The sequence below is a fragment of the Barbatula barbatula genome (genome assembly GCF_947034865.1).
Source record: "Barbatula barbatula genome assembly, chromosome: 1".
NCBI lineage: Eukaryota > Metazoa > Chordata > Actinopteri > Cypriniformes > Nemacheilidae > Barbatula > Barbatula barbatula.
The window spans coordinates 27,464,353-27,481,842 of NC_136766.1; the positions used below are offsets into that span (position 1 = coordinate 27,464,353).

The window sequence follows — 17,490 nt, forward strand, 5'->3', positions numbered from 1 at the left end:
GTTTTATTTGTCTGCTCTTTTGAGACTGGCTCAATGCACAACAACCATGCAGGCATATACATGCATGTATACAAACAAAAAAAAACTTCAGACTTAGTCAAAGGTCAGGACAGGAGTTTAGTTTCCAGGGAACACACATACTTATAAAATGTGCATCTTTGAATACACTGTCGCTCTGAATAAAAGGATACCCCCAATGCATAACGATACAATATTTCCCTTTGCTTTAGCAGAGCAAAAATAACTGAACTGAACCAACTAAGCTATGATAATACATTAAATAAAACATCACTTGTCATGTGTTAAAACATTAAAATTCAGCTCTGGGTGCTGAAAAGGGTACAATGTGTGGGCAGCAGCTTTGTGTGACAGTGATGACAGCAGCAGCCATATGTGTGCATGTGTGTGTGTATGAAACACAAGTAGGTTAATGGAAGAAACTGCATTTCAGATGTTTTTTTTAGATATCTGAATATGCAGATGTGCATCCTCTCCTGTGTTTTGAATCCAAGAGGTAAACTCCTAAGATTAAGAACTCTGCAACCGAAATCACCTACTATCATATCATACTCATCAGTATGTCCCTAACATCAGTATACAAAAAAAGCAGGCGAGAAATACCCGTATGGCTTACTGCTTTATGTGTGTGCCTGGTATGGACACTATTCTATCCCATGATGCCACAGGAGCTGAGGAGCCGCCAAATTCTAAGTAAGAGCTGGACATTTCTGCGAAGGTGAAAAGTATGGAAGCGCTGAAGGAAAGTACGTACTGAACTGGTTTGGACACTATTACAAAGAAAGAGATACAATTTTAACAAATGTCTGTAGGCACATTTTGATTTTGTTATGGTAATTCCTGTGTAGAAAATTACTTCCTTGCCTCCTTCTGCATTTCAAATGATTTGACATCATGTGCAAACAGGCTATGAATATTTTTGTGCTTTTATGGAATTAAGTTTTACATTAGAAGGAAGCAGCTCTGGATACAGTTTAAGTCTTTTCTACAATGTATATTTAAAAAATCCTCTTTTGTAGAGTTGAACTCTACAAAATAAATCGCTCAGAATCAAAGGTTTTTCTTCCTTGTGACCAACACAGTCATGACTGACAATTAAATGCTTTTAGAAATCTGAGTAGTGTGTTTTCAGTGTGCACACCTGTGTGTTAATGATGAGGCATGCATCATGCAAGAATGTTTAAAAGGTTTTTCAACTATGCTAACATTACAGCATTTTCACTGTTAGGGATTTAGGGATTATGCAGACGCATTTATTGGGAATCAAACCCCTGATCCGTTATACCACTGTCTCCACTTTATAACTGTGCATGGAGGTCCTAACTCATCGCCATGCTTTGTCTATTCTGGCAAGAAATAAACAGTTGTTTCTAAACTAGTTTTAGCTTAAACTTCACTATTTAAGCCAGCTATCTCCAGCTATCTCACACAGCAATTCTTCATTGAAATCTTTTTGCACACTGAACTGAACTTTTTGCATTGCTATACAAGTTTAATTTATTTTTATTTCCGTTTTAGTTAAGTCTTCGTTTATTTTCAGGCAACATTTGTACATCTCTCCTTTAAATAAGCATTTCCCTTTTTATTTACAATTGCAGCACATACTTTAAGGTTTGTCATTTGAAACAGCACATGATGTTCCTGAGTTTCACAATCACTTTTTCATTTGAAGCAAACAGTATCACAATTCAACACATAAATAAAAACATAATTTACTGCCACTCAAGACTGCAGAATTACTTCCACTGAAAGTTCAACCCATAATCATTATTACAGCAGCACCCCAGAAAAGGCGGATATTTTACGCATTTAGATGATGCTATTATCCAAATCAACTGGCAGTGCATTCAAGATATACAACTTTACAACAGTTTGTGTTCCCTGAGAACAAACTGATCACTTTGGAGCTACCAACTGTGCTAAAAGGACCCTCTGACACATATTTAATAGTTGTCTGTGTATTAAGATAAGATCCCATCAGAGCTCGGCAGGGTGGTTAGGGTGTGACATGCATCACACATAGCTCTGTGCCAAAGACAGTGAGGTAACACTAGTTCCTACGGAAGCCGTAAAGTGCAAAACAAAACAACAAATCGCAAAACAAACAACAAATCTAAAAGCCTATAAACTAATCCTGAATCACAATTACAAATCTGAAACTCAACACCAAATTTGAAAACACATTAACAAACCATAAAGCACAACAACAATTCCGGAAACAAAATAACAAGTCAGAAAACACAAAGACAAATCGGTTAAACAGGAAAAGGTAGGTCTTTTGTGTGACCGGGGAAGTAACTGCTGATTGGACGGAACCCCTGTCAATCTACATAAACAGTCAAGAAGGACATTCATATGGCGTGATCCTAGATATGCTTTTAAATATCGGAGCAGACGTAAAACACCAAATTTGAACCCACAATAAGGTATAACAGAACATTCTATATTTGTGAAGACTGCCGCCAGCTACTTCTTTCTTATTATTATTCTGTACCGCTAGCTACAGAACTGTACTTCCTGTTTATCTTGATTGACAGGGGTTCCGTCCAATCAGGAGTAACTACCCCGGTCACACAAAAGACCTACCTTTTCCAGTTTCACAGATTTGTCGTCGTGTTTTCTGACTTGTTGTTTGTTTCTGGAATTGTTGTTGTGCTTTATGGTTTGATAATGTGTTTTCAGATTTAGTGTTGTGTTTTCAGATTTGTAATTGTGATTCAGGATGTTTTTTGGCTTTTAGATTTGTTGTTCGTTTTGCGATTTGTTGTTTTCTTGGGCACTTTACGGCTTTCGTAAGTTCCTCCGTTTAAGGCTATTACATGGTTCTTCACAAGGGCCTACCTTGCAGAGGGCAAAAGGTTGAGGGTGGTGTTGAGGACATATTGCAGATCGGCATGTTCCTGGTCCACAAGCAGCACAAGAGCATCACAGCAGGCTGAGCGGACGACAGTATCATCACTGCTGCACTGCTCCCATAGAGTTTCCAGCGCTCTGCCCTGTTCAAGCACAACATTTTTGTGTTCCTGTATTATTTTAGTATTTTACATAAAGCACATTGGGCAATGTGTGTTGGTCATGTATTTATCAAGCTTTGCTCAGTGGTAAGAGCATGACGTTGACAATGCCAAGGTAGTGGGTTGGATTCCAGGGGATTGCACATACTTAGAAACAAATGTATAGGATAATGCAATGTAAGTTGCTTTGGATAAAAGCGTCTACCAAATGCGTAAATGTAAATGATGTTTACAAGTTACACAAGTAAATTAGCAGTTTCATTTAAGGACATCTTTTAGGACTGGGGAGGTACATTGTAAACATTGTACCATTTCGTGCATTGTAAACAGTGATCCAAAAGCAATTCTAGTTTAGATTTTTTTTCTAGTTTTATTTCTTTATAAATATAAACTTACATACTGTATATAATTAAAACCTTAAAGATATTTGTTTAACATTTTGATTCAATTATAAATGTTCTGTTGTTTGAATTTTGTTCAAACGTTTGTATAGTGTTAAAAAACGAAACAAAAAAGATTGAAAAAGTACTTACTTTAGTGCTGGTTTGAGAAATCTTCTCATTTAGGCCTTTCTCCTTAAGTACTGAAGTGACCAGGGACCTGACAGCCTAGAAGAAGAATAAAAAAATAGGTTAAAACATCACATGTATTCTTTTATATACTTTTGTTTTTTTATACAAAATCCTTAAGATAAAGTGTTTCACCTGAGCTTGAATGAGTGTGCATGGGAATCCAAATCTTGTATTTAAGTTTTCAGTCATCTTCAGAAAGTTTCCTACTAAAAACAAACATGCAGGTTAATATTGAAATTAGGAAATTTAACAGAATAACAGAGTAATGTACAAGATCATGTAGGGCAGGACTATGAGCAATTAGATGGACACAGTGGGGAGAAGGATAGAGATGACAAGTGGTTAAAATGCTATTAAGATAAGGAGGGATTTCAAGTGATGTGATGTCATCAAATATGTTTAACTAATTTGGTGAAGGTGCACAATAACACACAAAAACAATTATCTTACACTATTTGGAAAGAACACAAAAGTGCTTGTGTTTGGGAGCCAAGACATGACTAAAACCTTAAGGGATATAATCTATTACAGTAAAATTAGAATAACCCAACCGTAAACTAATGTAATCTCAGGTCAAACTAAATAAAGGCTTGAGACACCGCCTTGCATCTAAATTCAGAGGTTAGAAGCATTTGACAGATGGTACTGGCAACCACATCAATGAGATGCATTATTCACAAGTCCCTTTTGCCAAAGCATCAATGTCTGTCCAGTTGCGGACCATCGGTTTTGGCATGTGAGGTTGTCTCATACGAATGCCAGGCAAACGTAATAAGATAATCAGTAGTTTGTGTGACTGACACTGATAGGAATAGTTCACCCAAAAATTGCAATTCTGTCCTAATTTACTTACCCTCTTATAATTTCCAACCTGTATACATTTTTTTGGTTCTGCTAAACATAAAGGAAGATATTTGCAAGAATGTCAGAAATCAAACAGATCTCATTCCATACTATGGCAGTAAAGGGGGAATGAGATCTGTTTGATTACTGACATTCTTCCAATTATCTTCCTTGGTGTTTAGCAGAAAAAAGACATGTGTAAAGCTTTGGAACAATATCTGGGTAAGTAAATGTTACATTTTTGAGTGAACTATCCCTTGAAGATTCAGGTTTATACCATGGACACATGAGAGAAAGAGGGAGAGAGACTATACAAGACTAGGCCCCACCCCTCCAGGGACTGATATGACAAGCCAGCACTGTGTGGCTGTGATAAAATACCTGCTGTGTTACCATACAGAGTGACAGTTTTGAGTGGCTCATGGAGATCAGGTAAGAATCAAAATTTAGATGCAAATGCTAGCTTGGATTATCATGTTGCTGTATATTCTAATTTACAACATTCACTAAAAAAACATTGTAAATCAGATGAGAATAATTGAACATAGTTTATATGATTCAATATTTAATCATAACTTGTTCTTTTTCTGTTATTTAAACTTCTACGTTTGAAATAAATCAAATAATGAAAACACTTTTATTTTATTTTATAATCAAAACAGTCTTTTGTCAACCAGAACTATGTTGTGTAAATATGTTAACAAACCAAATGTTTGATTTATGGGACCGTTTTTGAAACACAAGCTGAGCTTTTGTCAGCAAAGCATAGAACAGAAAATATTCCATGGATTTCCACTCAGTGGTTACTGGCCCACACACACAAAAGCTTTGTCAACGAACTGCTTGCTCTGCACTGCTTGTGTGTCCACAATAATGCATCGTTGTTTAAGTTACACTGTGTTACAATGACTGGCTAGACCACGTTGTCCACCTGTATACAGTATACCTGGTATTTTTGTTTAAATGGCACTGCTGTGATTGTTTATACGTCCATTCTTTTCTATGTATGTTCTTAACTTTGAAGTTCTGTGTATTTATCATGCTCAGTTAATATGGCAGTTCTTATACCCAAGTGTAGCATTCTTATTTCTACTACAAAACATACAGCTATAACTAAAGCTATAAACCATATGATTCCCTTTAAGACACTTTTAATAGTTGATTAACTTTAGTGAAAAGCTGCTTTGATCTGCATTGTATAAAGCCAGAGGTAAGTTGACTGCCATACTGCAGGTGCATATGTCAAAGTATCGTCAATGCAGCACGGTAGCGACACGGTACCTTTTAAGCATGTTGCATTTTACGCATTTTGTTACATTTCGGGTTTGTGCAAAGTGAAATTAAATGAGTTTCAGTTCCAAACATGTATTTAGTTATATTGATTCCTTTTCACATGAGGACATCATGTTAACCAGCCTCTACATTACTAAGTAATCAGGGTCATTTTGTCACTGAAAAACACACAAATGCTATCTTAAACTAAGTAACGTTAGCATACATAACATTCTTACCCGGTCAGAAATCCTACAAACCATTTAGGTTTAGATGCAGTATTGCAGTTTAGCTGTACAGAACTTTTAGCGGAATCCTCCAACCATCAACATGCTTCTACGGTACGCGCGGGGGACCAAAAACGTTGTAAAGCGATACGTTAATCTATGTCATCGTAATGAGTTCGTAACATTTCTAATCGGGCATTTTATGTTTAGTATGTCGTGCCATTAGCAAATAGTTAATAATGAGAAATTGAACTTTCTATGTATTCATAAGGGTTAAATAAAAAGTAGTATAAACATATATCGTATCTCTTATTTGCACATGTTAAAACGTAAGGTAGCCTATACATCTATATATTGTCTCTAATAAAAAGTGACTGTTCGAAAGATTGCAATACTGTTTAAAGCAAATGTAGAGTTACGTAATGCATTACCGCGACGTTTACATACGAGAAGCATAAAGTGCGGACATGTGTAAGATAAAACAATAAAGTCAAATGTATATAATTTCAAAAGACACACTTTGTAAATAAATGCACAGACGTGTGATACCGTGAATTTGTTCTCGTTGGGTTGGTGGAACTGAAAACTTGGTTTTACGTGGGTTAAAACTCGCCCGTGAGTGGCTCCGCGCAGCTTGTGCTCGCTCTGCCATTGGCTCGTCTCGCTCACCGCACCGGCTGCGACTCGGTCGGGTGCAGGCGCTGACACTCACGCGCATGCGTCTCACTTTACTCCTCAGCCTTTGAAAACTCGCTCAGAGAGCTCAATTAAAAGACCATGTCCGCCATCGGGCGTCTACAGTCCTCGGTGTCCTTATTTAAACCAAATTCTCTATGAAATAGCATTATCCCGTGGCCTCAACGATGGCCAGTTCGGTGAGTATTGCTTTACCTGATAAGTCGGTGCAATGTTTTGGATCTACTGTGCCTGCGCTCGTTTTCGCCTGGTTTGGAAAAGCGATTAGACGCATATGCTGGTTTTCCAGCCATATTTCCATCGGTAGAATCAAGTACAGTCGAACTGGCGGAGACGTGCGTTTCCAGTGCATAAGTGATGCGCATGAAAGAGTGGAACCAAACGCAGCGTTGTCTGCACATATATGATCTATTTGATTAATTTCAGGAACGTATTGTTTATTTTTTTAATCTTTACAGTGGTTCGGCTTGCTTGATACTGAGTAGTAACAAAATGTTCTTTCTATATTGCATAATTATGAAGTGTTTGAATGTTTCAGGGTGCAGTTCAGGTGAAACTGGAACTCGGTCATCGTGCCCAGTTCCGAAAGAAACCCACCGTGGAAGGTTTTACGCACGACTGGATGGTGTTTGTCCGTGGACCCGAACATTGCAATATTCAGCATTTTGTGGAGAAAGTCGTATTTCATCTACACGAAAGTTTTCCGAGACCAAAAAGAGGTAGGTTGCTGTTAAAATAGCTTTAAACGACCTGTGATTCATTGTGGATTAGGTCCTTGATCGATTCCACTTTGGTATATTGCATGCATGCACGAAGGTGCTGCTTTAGGCTTTCGCCCCGGTGTCTCTGCCATTTCCTAAACAGTTTGAAGATGCTCAAAAATAAGTATGTTTAATATGTTGACGGTTTTAATACGCAGCATTTTTGTTTGTGGGTTGTTATATTTCTTTTTTGCCATTTGCCAAACGTTTTCAATCGTGTTACGCATTGAACGATACAGGGATGGAATCAATACGGTACACAATATGACAACGTTGTGTTGCCTGGAGGCAACATGGTACCATAGATTCTGAATAGCTTCAGTTCTCCACACTTGGCGAATACTAGAGGGCAGTGAATAAATAAAACGCCGTAGTTTGTATTCGTTTATCACTGGGCTGGGATTTCGTCGAATCCTTCCAATTCTGTGTTTTAACAAACAGGACACGACAGCGCCAGAACAGAATGCTGTAGAATGAAAGTGTCTGAAGTGGAGCTATAGCGGTTCATGAAAGATTCGGAAGGAATCAATTAAAATGTTTGCTGGTTTCTCCCTTTCGCCTAAAGTGTTTAAGGTGAGGTTGCTCTGACGTGATAAGTTGAGAAAAATGCAGGAGAAAGACGTCCTCTTGCATGTCTAGATTTCAGGCAAGCATTATTTGCGCTTTATTAGAAACAGTTGTCGTTTTGGTTTCTTCACTAGCTGTCCATTTGACTCATGCATGCACCCAATGTGATTATTCAATATATTTTTCTGTGTGATGACAGTGTGGTGAAAATCTCACTATAATTTACTTTCTCGCCTGTAAGTCAAGGGCTGGTCATATTTGGAAACTACCGCAAACACTAAAAGGAAGACCAAATGTGGGTTTATTTGAAGCTATATAGCTTTCCCCATTTCTTATGTCTTGAAGGCACTGCTAAAAATGCCAAGCCAGCGGGAGACTACTTAACCTCTAGTAAATCTGTATGTTAGAAGATTCTATTAAGCACCCCCTTAGAAGCATAAAGTATGCATCCTAAAATGTTTTCGCGCTATGATAAATTGGGTCTCCTGCCTTTTCAAAGTGTTTGGCTAAGAAATGTTTATAGTGGAATTGACAGAGTGTTTGGTCTGGGATGAACTGGGAGAAGAGGTCTTGCAGTAAATCACTGCACTGATGTCTTTGTTTTTAGAGACGCTTAAAACGCGATTTCCAATCTAAGAACCAGAAAAGGTTACAAAATGTTGATTAATACACAGTTTTAGTATCAGTGACCCGCTCACGAGTCTGTCTGCCTATTTCGGAAGATAATTAACAACAGGACTTTAAGCACAGGGAATGGCTACAGAAAACTTGCTTTATTACACCTGGTCTTAGGTACAATTTATGGCGCGCTTGTAAGGTAAACAGTCAGGCTTATTATTTGGGGTCCCGAGAGGATACGCCACCCCTTCAACCGCCCCCCCACCCCCCTCCCCAGGACTTTGATCAGTGTTAGCCGGTGATGAGACAAGCTGAGGGGAAGTTAGAGGGAAACCTTGCACACAGACAGGCTTGTGTTTGACAATTTAATACCAACAGTCACACCATACTGCTCCAAAAGGAACAGCTGCTAACACGCATTCAATTCTTTAAAACGTTTGACTCTAGGGGGTGTGTTCTATGGCAGAAGTCCCTTTCCGCTCTCATTTTTTTGGCTTTTTGAAGCTTTAGGGTAAAAAACCTTAATAAATGGAGTGGGACACAGATGCTCATTCCACCTGCACCTATCCATGCCAGCTTAGAAAAATATGCCCAGTTACACAAATTTCTTGTTGTAAGAAATGTGGGTATAGTAATGCTTTTTGAAAGTGACCTAATCTGAATGGTTTGTTCACAAAACAATCTGATCCAGTTCTCGTCTTCAACTCTCTTATTCAACAAACTTTTTACTCGAGAGCATGGCTTGCTTGGATGTAGTTTTCTTAATGACTTAAGTCATGGGTAGAAACGTCTTTTATAACTATCTTTTAAAAACCCTATTTATAGGTTTGCCCATACAAACCTTGCTGCACAATGCTGCTGTGTAGTGGGGTGGTTGCTGGAATGTTCTACATCATGGCGGTTGCTTCATAGCCCAAATACACTGAGAGTACAGTAATAGTGATGTTCTCATAACGTTTACTTCTAATCCTACAAGTACAGGATGAAGTGGCTCTCTAAAAACATATTCTTTAATAGACCACTGCCAACTGTATTACTGGGCTCTCCCTTTGTTGTGGTCACGAAATGGTCCTGTCATGGGTTTACCTGAGGCCATCTTTCCTGGAGATTTCTGTAGTCGAATCTGAAGCCTTTTAACTTTGAAGCCCATTCTTTGACAGTTTGAAGAGACGTTGGTGTCTTCCCTTGCATCTGCACCGAAAACCACCAGTCTTATCCCTCCTCAGGCAAGGTATTGCTTAGATGTCAGTGGGGGCTGTCTTCCCTTCCGCCCCAATTTTTCTGTGTGCTTGCCAGAACTCTTTCCCCTCAACGGGAAGCTATCCATCCTAGGGAGGCAGATGAACTGACTGCCTGCAGAGAGGAATTAAGGAGCGTAGGAATTTTATTCTGACAGAAAGTGTGATTTATGGAATTGTAGACATGGGGGGCGGGTGGTGGGGGCTGAAATTAGGGGAGAATCTTTTGTTTCCCAGTGACAGATTCTTTTTTTGTTTAAGATGTGGAATCTTACACCATGTACATGTATGTGTGTCTTCCAAAACCCAAACTATGATACGGTCTTTAAATTTGGCAAAAGTAAGATACTGGTAATACACTTTAATAATCCCATAGGCAGGTAAAAGCAAAACAAACTTTGTAAATCACTTTACATGTCGTTTCTGTCTTACTGGATGGCCAGAATAAGCTACACTGCAAGTTTACTTCAATTGAAAGTAAACTTGTTTCTTAGCGTTTTCATAATGTGGCCTTGTTGCAAAGCAGCTTTACAGGAAACATTTTAGAATAAACAAGGAGACATAACAATAATAAAGAAATTGGGGAAAAAATTAATCATGAAAAACAGGTTAATTATTAAATATGTTAAATATACATGGTGTTATTGCAAATCTTACATACATTACTCTGTATAATTTGCAGGCACATAGCACTTGTATATTGTTTTTGGTTTTGTTCTTTTCGAAAAGGTTTCTTGTCAGGTGCAAGTTTTATATCTTGCGGCTAAATATGTCATTCATGTTTACAGATATTCAATTACAGGAAACCATTTCGGAATTTTCTTTAACATTTTCAGAATATATATTTGTCCTTATAATGAAGTATTTCATTGTAGTCTTGTGCATGTTATTGGCAGTTCTTAACTGTGATTTTGCTTCTAGCACGGTGAGTTGTTGAGCATCTTGTTCAGAAGCACAGACGCATCCCGATAAAATAATTGCTTCTCTCTGGCTGCATTGCATGTTATTTCTCCCCCAACACGTTGAATAAATTCTTCCAATTGGGAGTATAACTGCTGTCACACATTTCTATTTCCTACCATGCTTGTCAAATCTTTTCCCTGCACAGGAACCTGCAGTGATCTTTTAACCATGCATATATCATTAAAATGTGAAGGCATGACCGCTCTTAGCTCCTGTGTTGGTCTGTTTAACACGTCAAATGTTTGTGGCAATTCTCAAATATCTTACATGCGCAATGTAAATAAATATGTGCTTATTTATTAAGCAGTTAATCTCTAGATATTACATGGCTCTCTGGAAAACTCCTTAATGGGTCAATCAAAGCATTCAGTCCCAGCCATCTGCTTTCCTGTAAACCCGTGTGGTTCCAAGCCTCTCTCCACTGTCTCTGTCTTATCACAATCATTCATACAGTCATTTCAGCTATTTACTTATTATGCTGGCTGTACATTATAAGCCCCTTCAAGGGTCTGGATCCATGTGTATTTTACTGTAATGACCTGCTAATTATTCTAATCCTTTAAATGAAGCATTTTTAATCATTTGTACTTGTGCCGGTCTTTCACAGATCAGCTGCCACTGAATGGGAAAATCAAGTTGTATTCCCACTGTGAGCCTATAATACAGACCTTGCGACTATTCTCAAAGGTCACATTTCATAGAATAAATGTGCATTCAATACGGTTTTAAAATGGTCAGTGATCTCCTTGATGATTTAAGAAACAGAAAATGCAGAGTTGTCTGAAACTAACAAGGCAACACAAATGGTCAAGAAATTGTAAAAGATGATGAACAATGGGCTCTGCAGCCATGAAACTCCAGACTGCCTTCTACCCTGGCATAATAGGAGCGGAAGAGGGATGGAAGGAGGGAAAGACAGCAGTGAGGGAGGGGGGACTTGTGAGCAGCAGTCCAAAGCAGGAACTGGGCCATAAATGCATTTTTTTTTGTCCCCAGATTGGTGTGTCAAAGGGGGTGAGGGCGAGACCGGGAGGAGGAAGTGGTTTATTGAAGCATGGTTTATAAGGTCTGTCTGTTGGCAATTCTCTCCTTCCTTTGCCTTGTATGTGTGCATGCTAAAGCATTTGTTTCTGTCTCTGCTTTACTGCCCTGTCTCGTCTTTACTGCCCTAGACGCTTGCGTTTAAAGGGATAGTTCACCCAAAAATCCACTTAGTTTTTTTTTACTCGCCCACATGACCTTATATATGTTTAGAAAACTTCCACCGTCTTCGTAGCACAAATAAAGATATTTAGGTAACATACGAGAGCTTTCCAGGCCTCCTTATAGACATCATGTCTCAGTTTTTGCCGAGGTCCAGAAAAGTTCTAAAGAAATTGGTCCATCCACGCATAGTGGCTCAGTTAACTTTTTTCGAAGCAACAAGAATGCTTTATGTGCAAAAAACAAACCAAAATACAGACTTTAATCGATATATTCTCCTGTGTCTTATCAGTCTATGGCACGCATTCACGAGAGCACTTCTTCGTTTTCTTCCTAGACAGGTGCACTTTGACGCATACATATTAGGTTTGTGCACCGGACGCCGCAAAGTGCTTTGCGTCAAAGTGATCTCGTCCAAGATGAAGAAGTGCTCTCGTGAATGCGCGCCATACTCTGACAAGACAGAGGAGAATATATCGATTAAAGTCTGTATTTTGGATTGATTTTCGCATTTAATGATGTCTTTAGTACTTTTCTGGACCTTGAAAAAAACTGTCACCATGGTTTCATTGAGGAGGCCTGGAAAGCTCTCGGATGTCACCTAAATATCTTTATTTGTGCTCCGAAGATGCCGGAAGTTCTCTGAACATATTTGACATCATATGGGTGTGTAAAAAATCACACAAAGTAGATTTTTGGGTGAACTATCCCTATCCCAAGATTCAATGATATGCAAGCATTATGAATCTTATTTCGGTCTCAAGTGCACAGAAAACTGAGAGACTGGTGATCTGACAGGACCTTCCTGGCTAAAATCATGTAAACAAGCAGTGAAGACCTGACCTGACAGGTCAATCGCGCTCGGCTGAGGAAGATGCTCGAAAGTGTTTCAGTACAAGAACTTATTTCTAGTACAGTACAATCCTAGTAACCACAATTTGATTTACCACATCGGAGTCAAAACCGGGAATGAATTCAAATCAGAATCAGTAAGCCGAGGCAAAATTGAATCGATAACCAACATTTTCTTTTTTTTAAGTAAACGTTTGGCTTGAATCAAGAAATATAAATAGAACAAGGATCCGATTCCTTTACCCTGTCAATGGTGGTTTGTGTTCACATTGCAGTATTTGGGTTGATGTTTGACTGCCAAAGTAAAGCAGGCATGAAAAGGGATTTGGTCAACAAAGTACTGTATCTACCAACTAGGGTTGGTTTCATGGTGCAAGTAATTTTATTTCATACTAACCGTGTATACCACAATACAGTGAAATGGTTGTTTATCAAGAAACCCAAACCTGCTAATGTCCACACCATAGATGTTACATATTTAATGAGAAAACATATGAGGAGTGGAGAAGATGGAACTTGGGGAATGGTCTGCAGGGCCATCTGAAGACTAGAATGATATGTTCTTTACAACTGTATGTAAACTGCAACTGTAAGTTTAGCTGACAGGCTGAAATCTACCTTTGGTAAACATCCTTGATGAGCAGTAGAGCTGGGATTTCCAACCCTGATCCTTGAAACTTATGGTGCTGCATACGTGAGCTCCAAATCTGCTCCAACACATGGATGGGTTAAGTGTGTTTGATTGGTGTTGGAGCTGAACTTTGCATGGGTTCCTGGAGAGCTACTGTCCTGCAGACCGTTCTGGCGTGAAACTTGCACTTTAGACGTGCAGTAATTAAAGTTGTCCATATCAGTCCAGGCTTTTGCAGTGGTGGTCTTCAATGGCATTTTAATAATAAAATGTGTTCCTTTTCTTACCCTGCAACCAATCAACTTTGTATTGGTCCTTTTAACGGATGCGACTGTAAGCACACTAATTTGGTTCTTGTTAATGTCGTTCAGTTAAAGCCTTAAGGGCTAAAGTCAGAGTGACCAACCCCAGTGGTCAATTACAGAGCTTTAGACCTTGTTAGGATCTGAGCACATGTGTTTAGGTAAAAGTATTATTTATTTTTGTTTCTTTCATTCTGTCAACTACTAACAATAGTTCTCCCTAATTTCAAATCAAGAGATACAGAAAAGTTCAAAAATAAAATTTAACCTAGATTTATATCACAGTTGTCATGCGTCTTGTCATGCTGTAAATCTTTCACTTTGCTGTTGGATGACTTTCTTACTCCTGAGGTTTGATTTTGTTGAAATTCCACACTGAACTGGAATAGCCACAATAACTTTGAAAAAGTGTACATTTGGAATGGTCTCTTTATATTTTCGTCTGCGGCTGTATATACTGAATACTAGGTTTATCACTAATGCTTTATTCGCATCTTTTTCTAAAGTGGATCAACTTTGCAGTCAGTACAATTTGCTGTACTGTTTGGATTTTTTCAATGGAGCAGTGAACATGTTCTTGCAGAATATGGAGTGTATGGATGCCCTTTGTGAATTGGCTTTTAAACACAGCTAAATCAATCTAAAGACATCAACAGACACTTCTACCAACAACGCTGCACTGCTGGTGTGTTTAACTCTTGGCTCCAAAAAGCGAGTTAAAGAGAAAATATTTTTCCTCTTAGTTTATTGTAGAAATCTACACGCCGGACTTTAGGTTTTGTTTAGGTCTAAATGTACAGTACGGTACAGTTCAATGTGGATTTAAAGGTCTAGTATATGAAATTGAGCTGCATCTAGCTGTAAGGTTGCAAATTACAAACCAACAGCTCAATCCACCCCTCCCTCTTGTCATGTTTTCGCTTCTTTGCTGAATGAGATAATGTATTTACGAAACATGCTCTGAAGAGAAGTTGGTCCATTTAGGGCTACTGTAGAAACGAGATGAATTCCATGTAAGGGGACCTGTGGTGTATGTAGATAGAAATGGCTAATTCTAACGTATTAAAAACATCCCACATCATTATGTAAGTTCTTTATACACCTCTGAAGACATAGTTATGAATATTATATTGCATTTCTATCAGGTGATCCTGCAAAAATGTAAAGTACACCTTGGACCTTTAAAGTATTGTTGCATGCTGACATATGTACAATTGCAATTCTTAAAGCAGCACAGTTTATATGTGTATATATATATATGTACATGAATTCAAAGCATCTTTTTATCACCCTGTAACAAAGAGGTTAAAGTGCTATTTTACCCAAAAATGTACATTCTTTCATCATTAATTCATAAAGAACTCTGGCAATTAAACAACATTGAACTCCATTAATTCTATTGTTTGGACACAAACCATTAATTCTCTTGTTTGGACACAAACTACTGAGACATATCTTTCCCTTGTGTTCTACCATAGAAAAATGAGGGACACAGTTTTTATTTAGGGGTGAACTGTCCCTTTAAGACATTTCAGAAAGTTTTTTGTCAAAACACAAAGTGATTAACCTACATTTGTCACATCTTAAAGTGACTCAAGGTTGCTGTTGTGTTGACTATAGTTATTACTAACAGTTATTACAGTGAATGTTGTACAAACCTGCACACAGGACTGAGGACAAATGGCACCAGTGTCAGCACTCAGCACTGAAGTGGGGCCCTCAAGCAGCTGTAATTGCAAGCAGAGCTCCTCTTGACTGTGTAGCTGAAATATTTTCACAGAGAGTGATGCAGCTAGTTGGAATTCAAGAGAGCGGACTGTTTGTTGAAAAGTACAGAGGAGAAGGTCATCGTTCCTTGTTTCAAGTTGGCATGTGGAGACTTTTTACTGAAGCCCCTTAGCTGGATGTTTTCCCTGACCCATGGTGCCTTGGCACTGGTGAAATGGATTTGAAAACATGCCTTGAAGTGAGCAAAGATCGAGGGTCAGTTTTTCCCCCTGTTTTGGGTTGAGTGTTTGAGAAAGCACAGCTGGGATATGGCAGGCTAAAGTGTTTCTCCATGGGGGCAGGGGACTTGGAAAGCAGATGTTAATGTGCTGGTAAGGATGATGGGGGTCGTAGGAGACCTTTTTTTGATGATGAATATCTCGTTTTCACCAACGCTGAAAAAGTGCTGTTGTCTGCTATGCTTTGGCAAACCGTATGTGACCATGTGTTGTAAAAACTGATGGGGGTGTACTACCTGAACAAAATAGCCTCGGAACTCCGTGGACTCATCTATAGGGGTTTCCCTGTGCACTAGGTGTCAATTTACACCTTTGTGTGTGAACACAGTGGTCCCATATGGCATCCTGGTACCTTGTTTTTGCATCTTACACTTAAGATTGTACCAACAGCTGAAAAGCTCCAATGATGTAATTTGTACACATTTTTTCAGATAAAAATAGTTCAATAAGCATTCAAATTTTCACATGCACCAAAAAAAGGTCAAATTTTGATGACCTCATACTGCACCAAATTTTATGTCTAGTCAAATGCTGTCTAGACCACAAACTATGCATTCATTTTAAAATAAAGGGACAATCCAGATGTAATATAATGCGTTGGTCATTGTACTATTTTGTTAGTGTTGTGTCTTCATTCCAGATGTCTTTTTAACAACACGGATATACAGTGTCATTCGTCTTTCACGAGCATAGTCTGATTTTGGGTGAAACATGCATTGAGACCACGTTTACATGAACATCAGTTATCAAATTATTTCCCTTATGCCGAGTAAGCTAATGTTACGATTAAGGTGTTTATATGAGTTGCTTTAAGAATATACCTTTCATGTTTCCGTTTTACATGTTACACTAACATAGGGACGTAATGACGTATGCCATTAATCGAACTAAGCATCGACGTTCCCTCCATAATTTCATGTATCATCAAACAGTTCGTCTTCGCCATGATACCACGTACAGTTTTTGGTATTTCATTATTTTATAGAATTGTTGGCATCTTTCTTGTTTCCCGTTCCGGCCAAAAAAGTGCTTTCTTGCTTGAAGCCATGTTGTTTGCAGTAAAACGAAACGGCTGTCCACTGCCGTGCATGTGTGTAACTTGTCGCAAAGTGCCATGAAAGTTCCTACGCGCCGGTAAGTGCGAGGTGTATACATGTCTATATCACACTTCGATAATGCAACTAAAATATGAGTACTCCACACGCAGTGTTAACTACGGTTTAGACAGATTAAGCTAATCAAAAAGCTCTGTTTACATGGTCCATTCTTAATCAGAATATTGTTTTAATCGTGTTAATATCGGATGATTGTTAATTGTAAACGTGGTCACTATTGCCAATTTTTTTACTTGCATGCATACTTCCTTGTTAGGTTTTCGTTCAAATTCTGACAGTCAATGTGTGTTGACAGTCGATGTTTGGCATTTGTCAATGGGCTTCTCAAATCCTGGACCAATGAAGACCAACCTACTGTATTTCACAAATGAATTGTTATTCCAGTTCAGCCAGAGCTCAAATGAAAATGAGTAGGAGAATTATAAGTCTTAAGTCACAGCAAGGGCACTGCAATAGAAAGCGGCCGTCTCTTATTTAATGAGGCTCTGACCACCTAAATGGCCCTAAACCTTTTCAGGGGCAATTTTTAAATATTCTGGAACGACTTCCTAAAACGATAAGTTTTGACAACTTAATGCCACTTTGTTTGTGT

At 38.5% G+C, this 17,490-nt stretch overlaps 2 protein-coding genes across 13 annotated transcripts in view; one reads left to right on the forward strand and one right to left on the reverse strand.

Moving 5' to 3' along the window:
- The window catches only part of focad (focadhesin), a 39,769-nt gene extending 33,705 nt beyond the window's left edge, over positions 1–6,064 (reverse strand). For 2 of the 3 annotated variants that reach the window (XR_013787255.1, XM_079466565.1), the window contains exons 1-4: positions 5,959–6,064; positions 3,737–3,810; positions 3,566–3,640; positions 2,860–3,014 (exon numbers count right to left, since the gene is read on the reverse strand). Coding sequence is in view for 2 of the 3 variants with exons in the window: in XM_079466565.1 (XP_079322691.1) it covers positions 2,860–3,014; positions 3,566–3,640; positions 3,737–3,793 (287 nt within the window). In the remaining variant the exon portion in view is untranslated. The remainder of the gene's footprint in view (positions 1–2,859; positions 3,015–3,565; positions 3,641–3,736; positions 3,811–5,958) is intronic. The other variant, XM_079466564.1, reaches the window with a different exon arrangement.
- The window catches only part of mllt3 (MLLT3 super elongation complex subunit), a 37,069-nt gene continuing 24,397 nt past the window's right edge, over positions 4,819–17,490 (forward strand). For 3 of the 10 annotated variants that reach the window (XR_013787258.1, XM_079466591.1, XM_079466592.1), the window contains exons 1-2: positions 4,819–4,879; positions 7,181–7,361. Coding sequence is in view for 7 of the 10 variants with exons in the window: in XM_079466591.1 (XP_079322717.1) it covers positions 7,265–7,361 (97 nt within the window). In the remaining 3 variants the exon portion in view is untranslated. Of the gene's footprint in view, positions 4,880–6,630; positions 6,822–6,868; positions 7,073–7,180; positions 7,362–17,490 lie in introns of those variants that run through there. The other 7 variants (XM_079466589.1, XR_013787259.1, XM_079466590.1 and 4 more) reach the window with 7 other exon arrangements.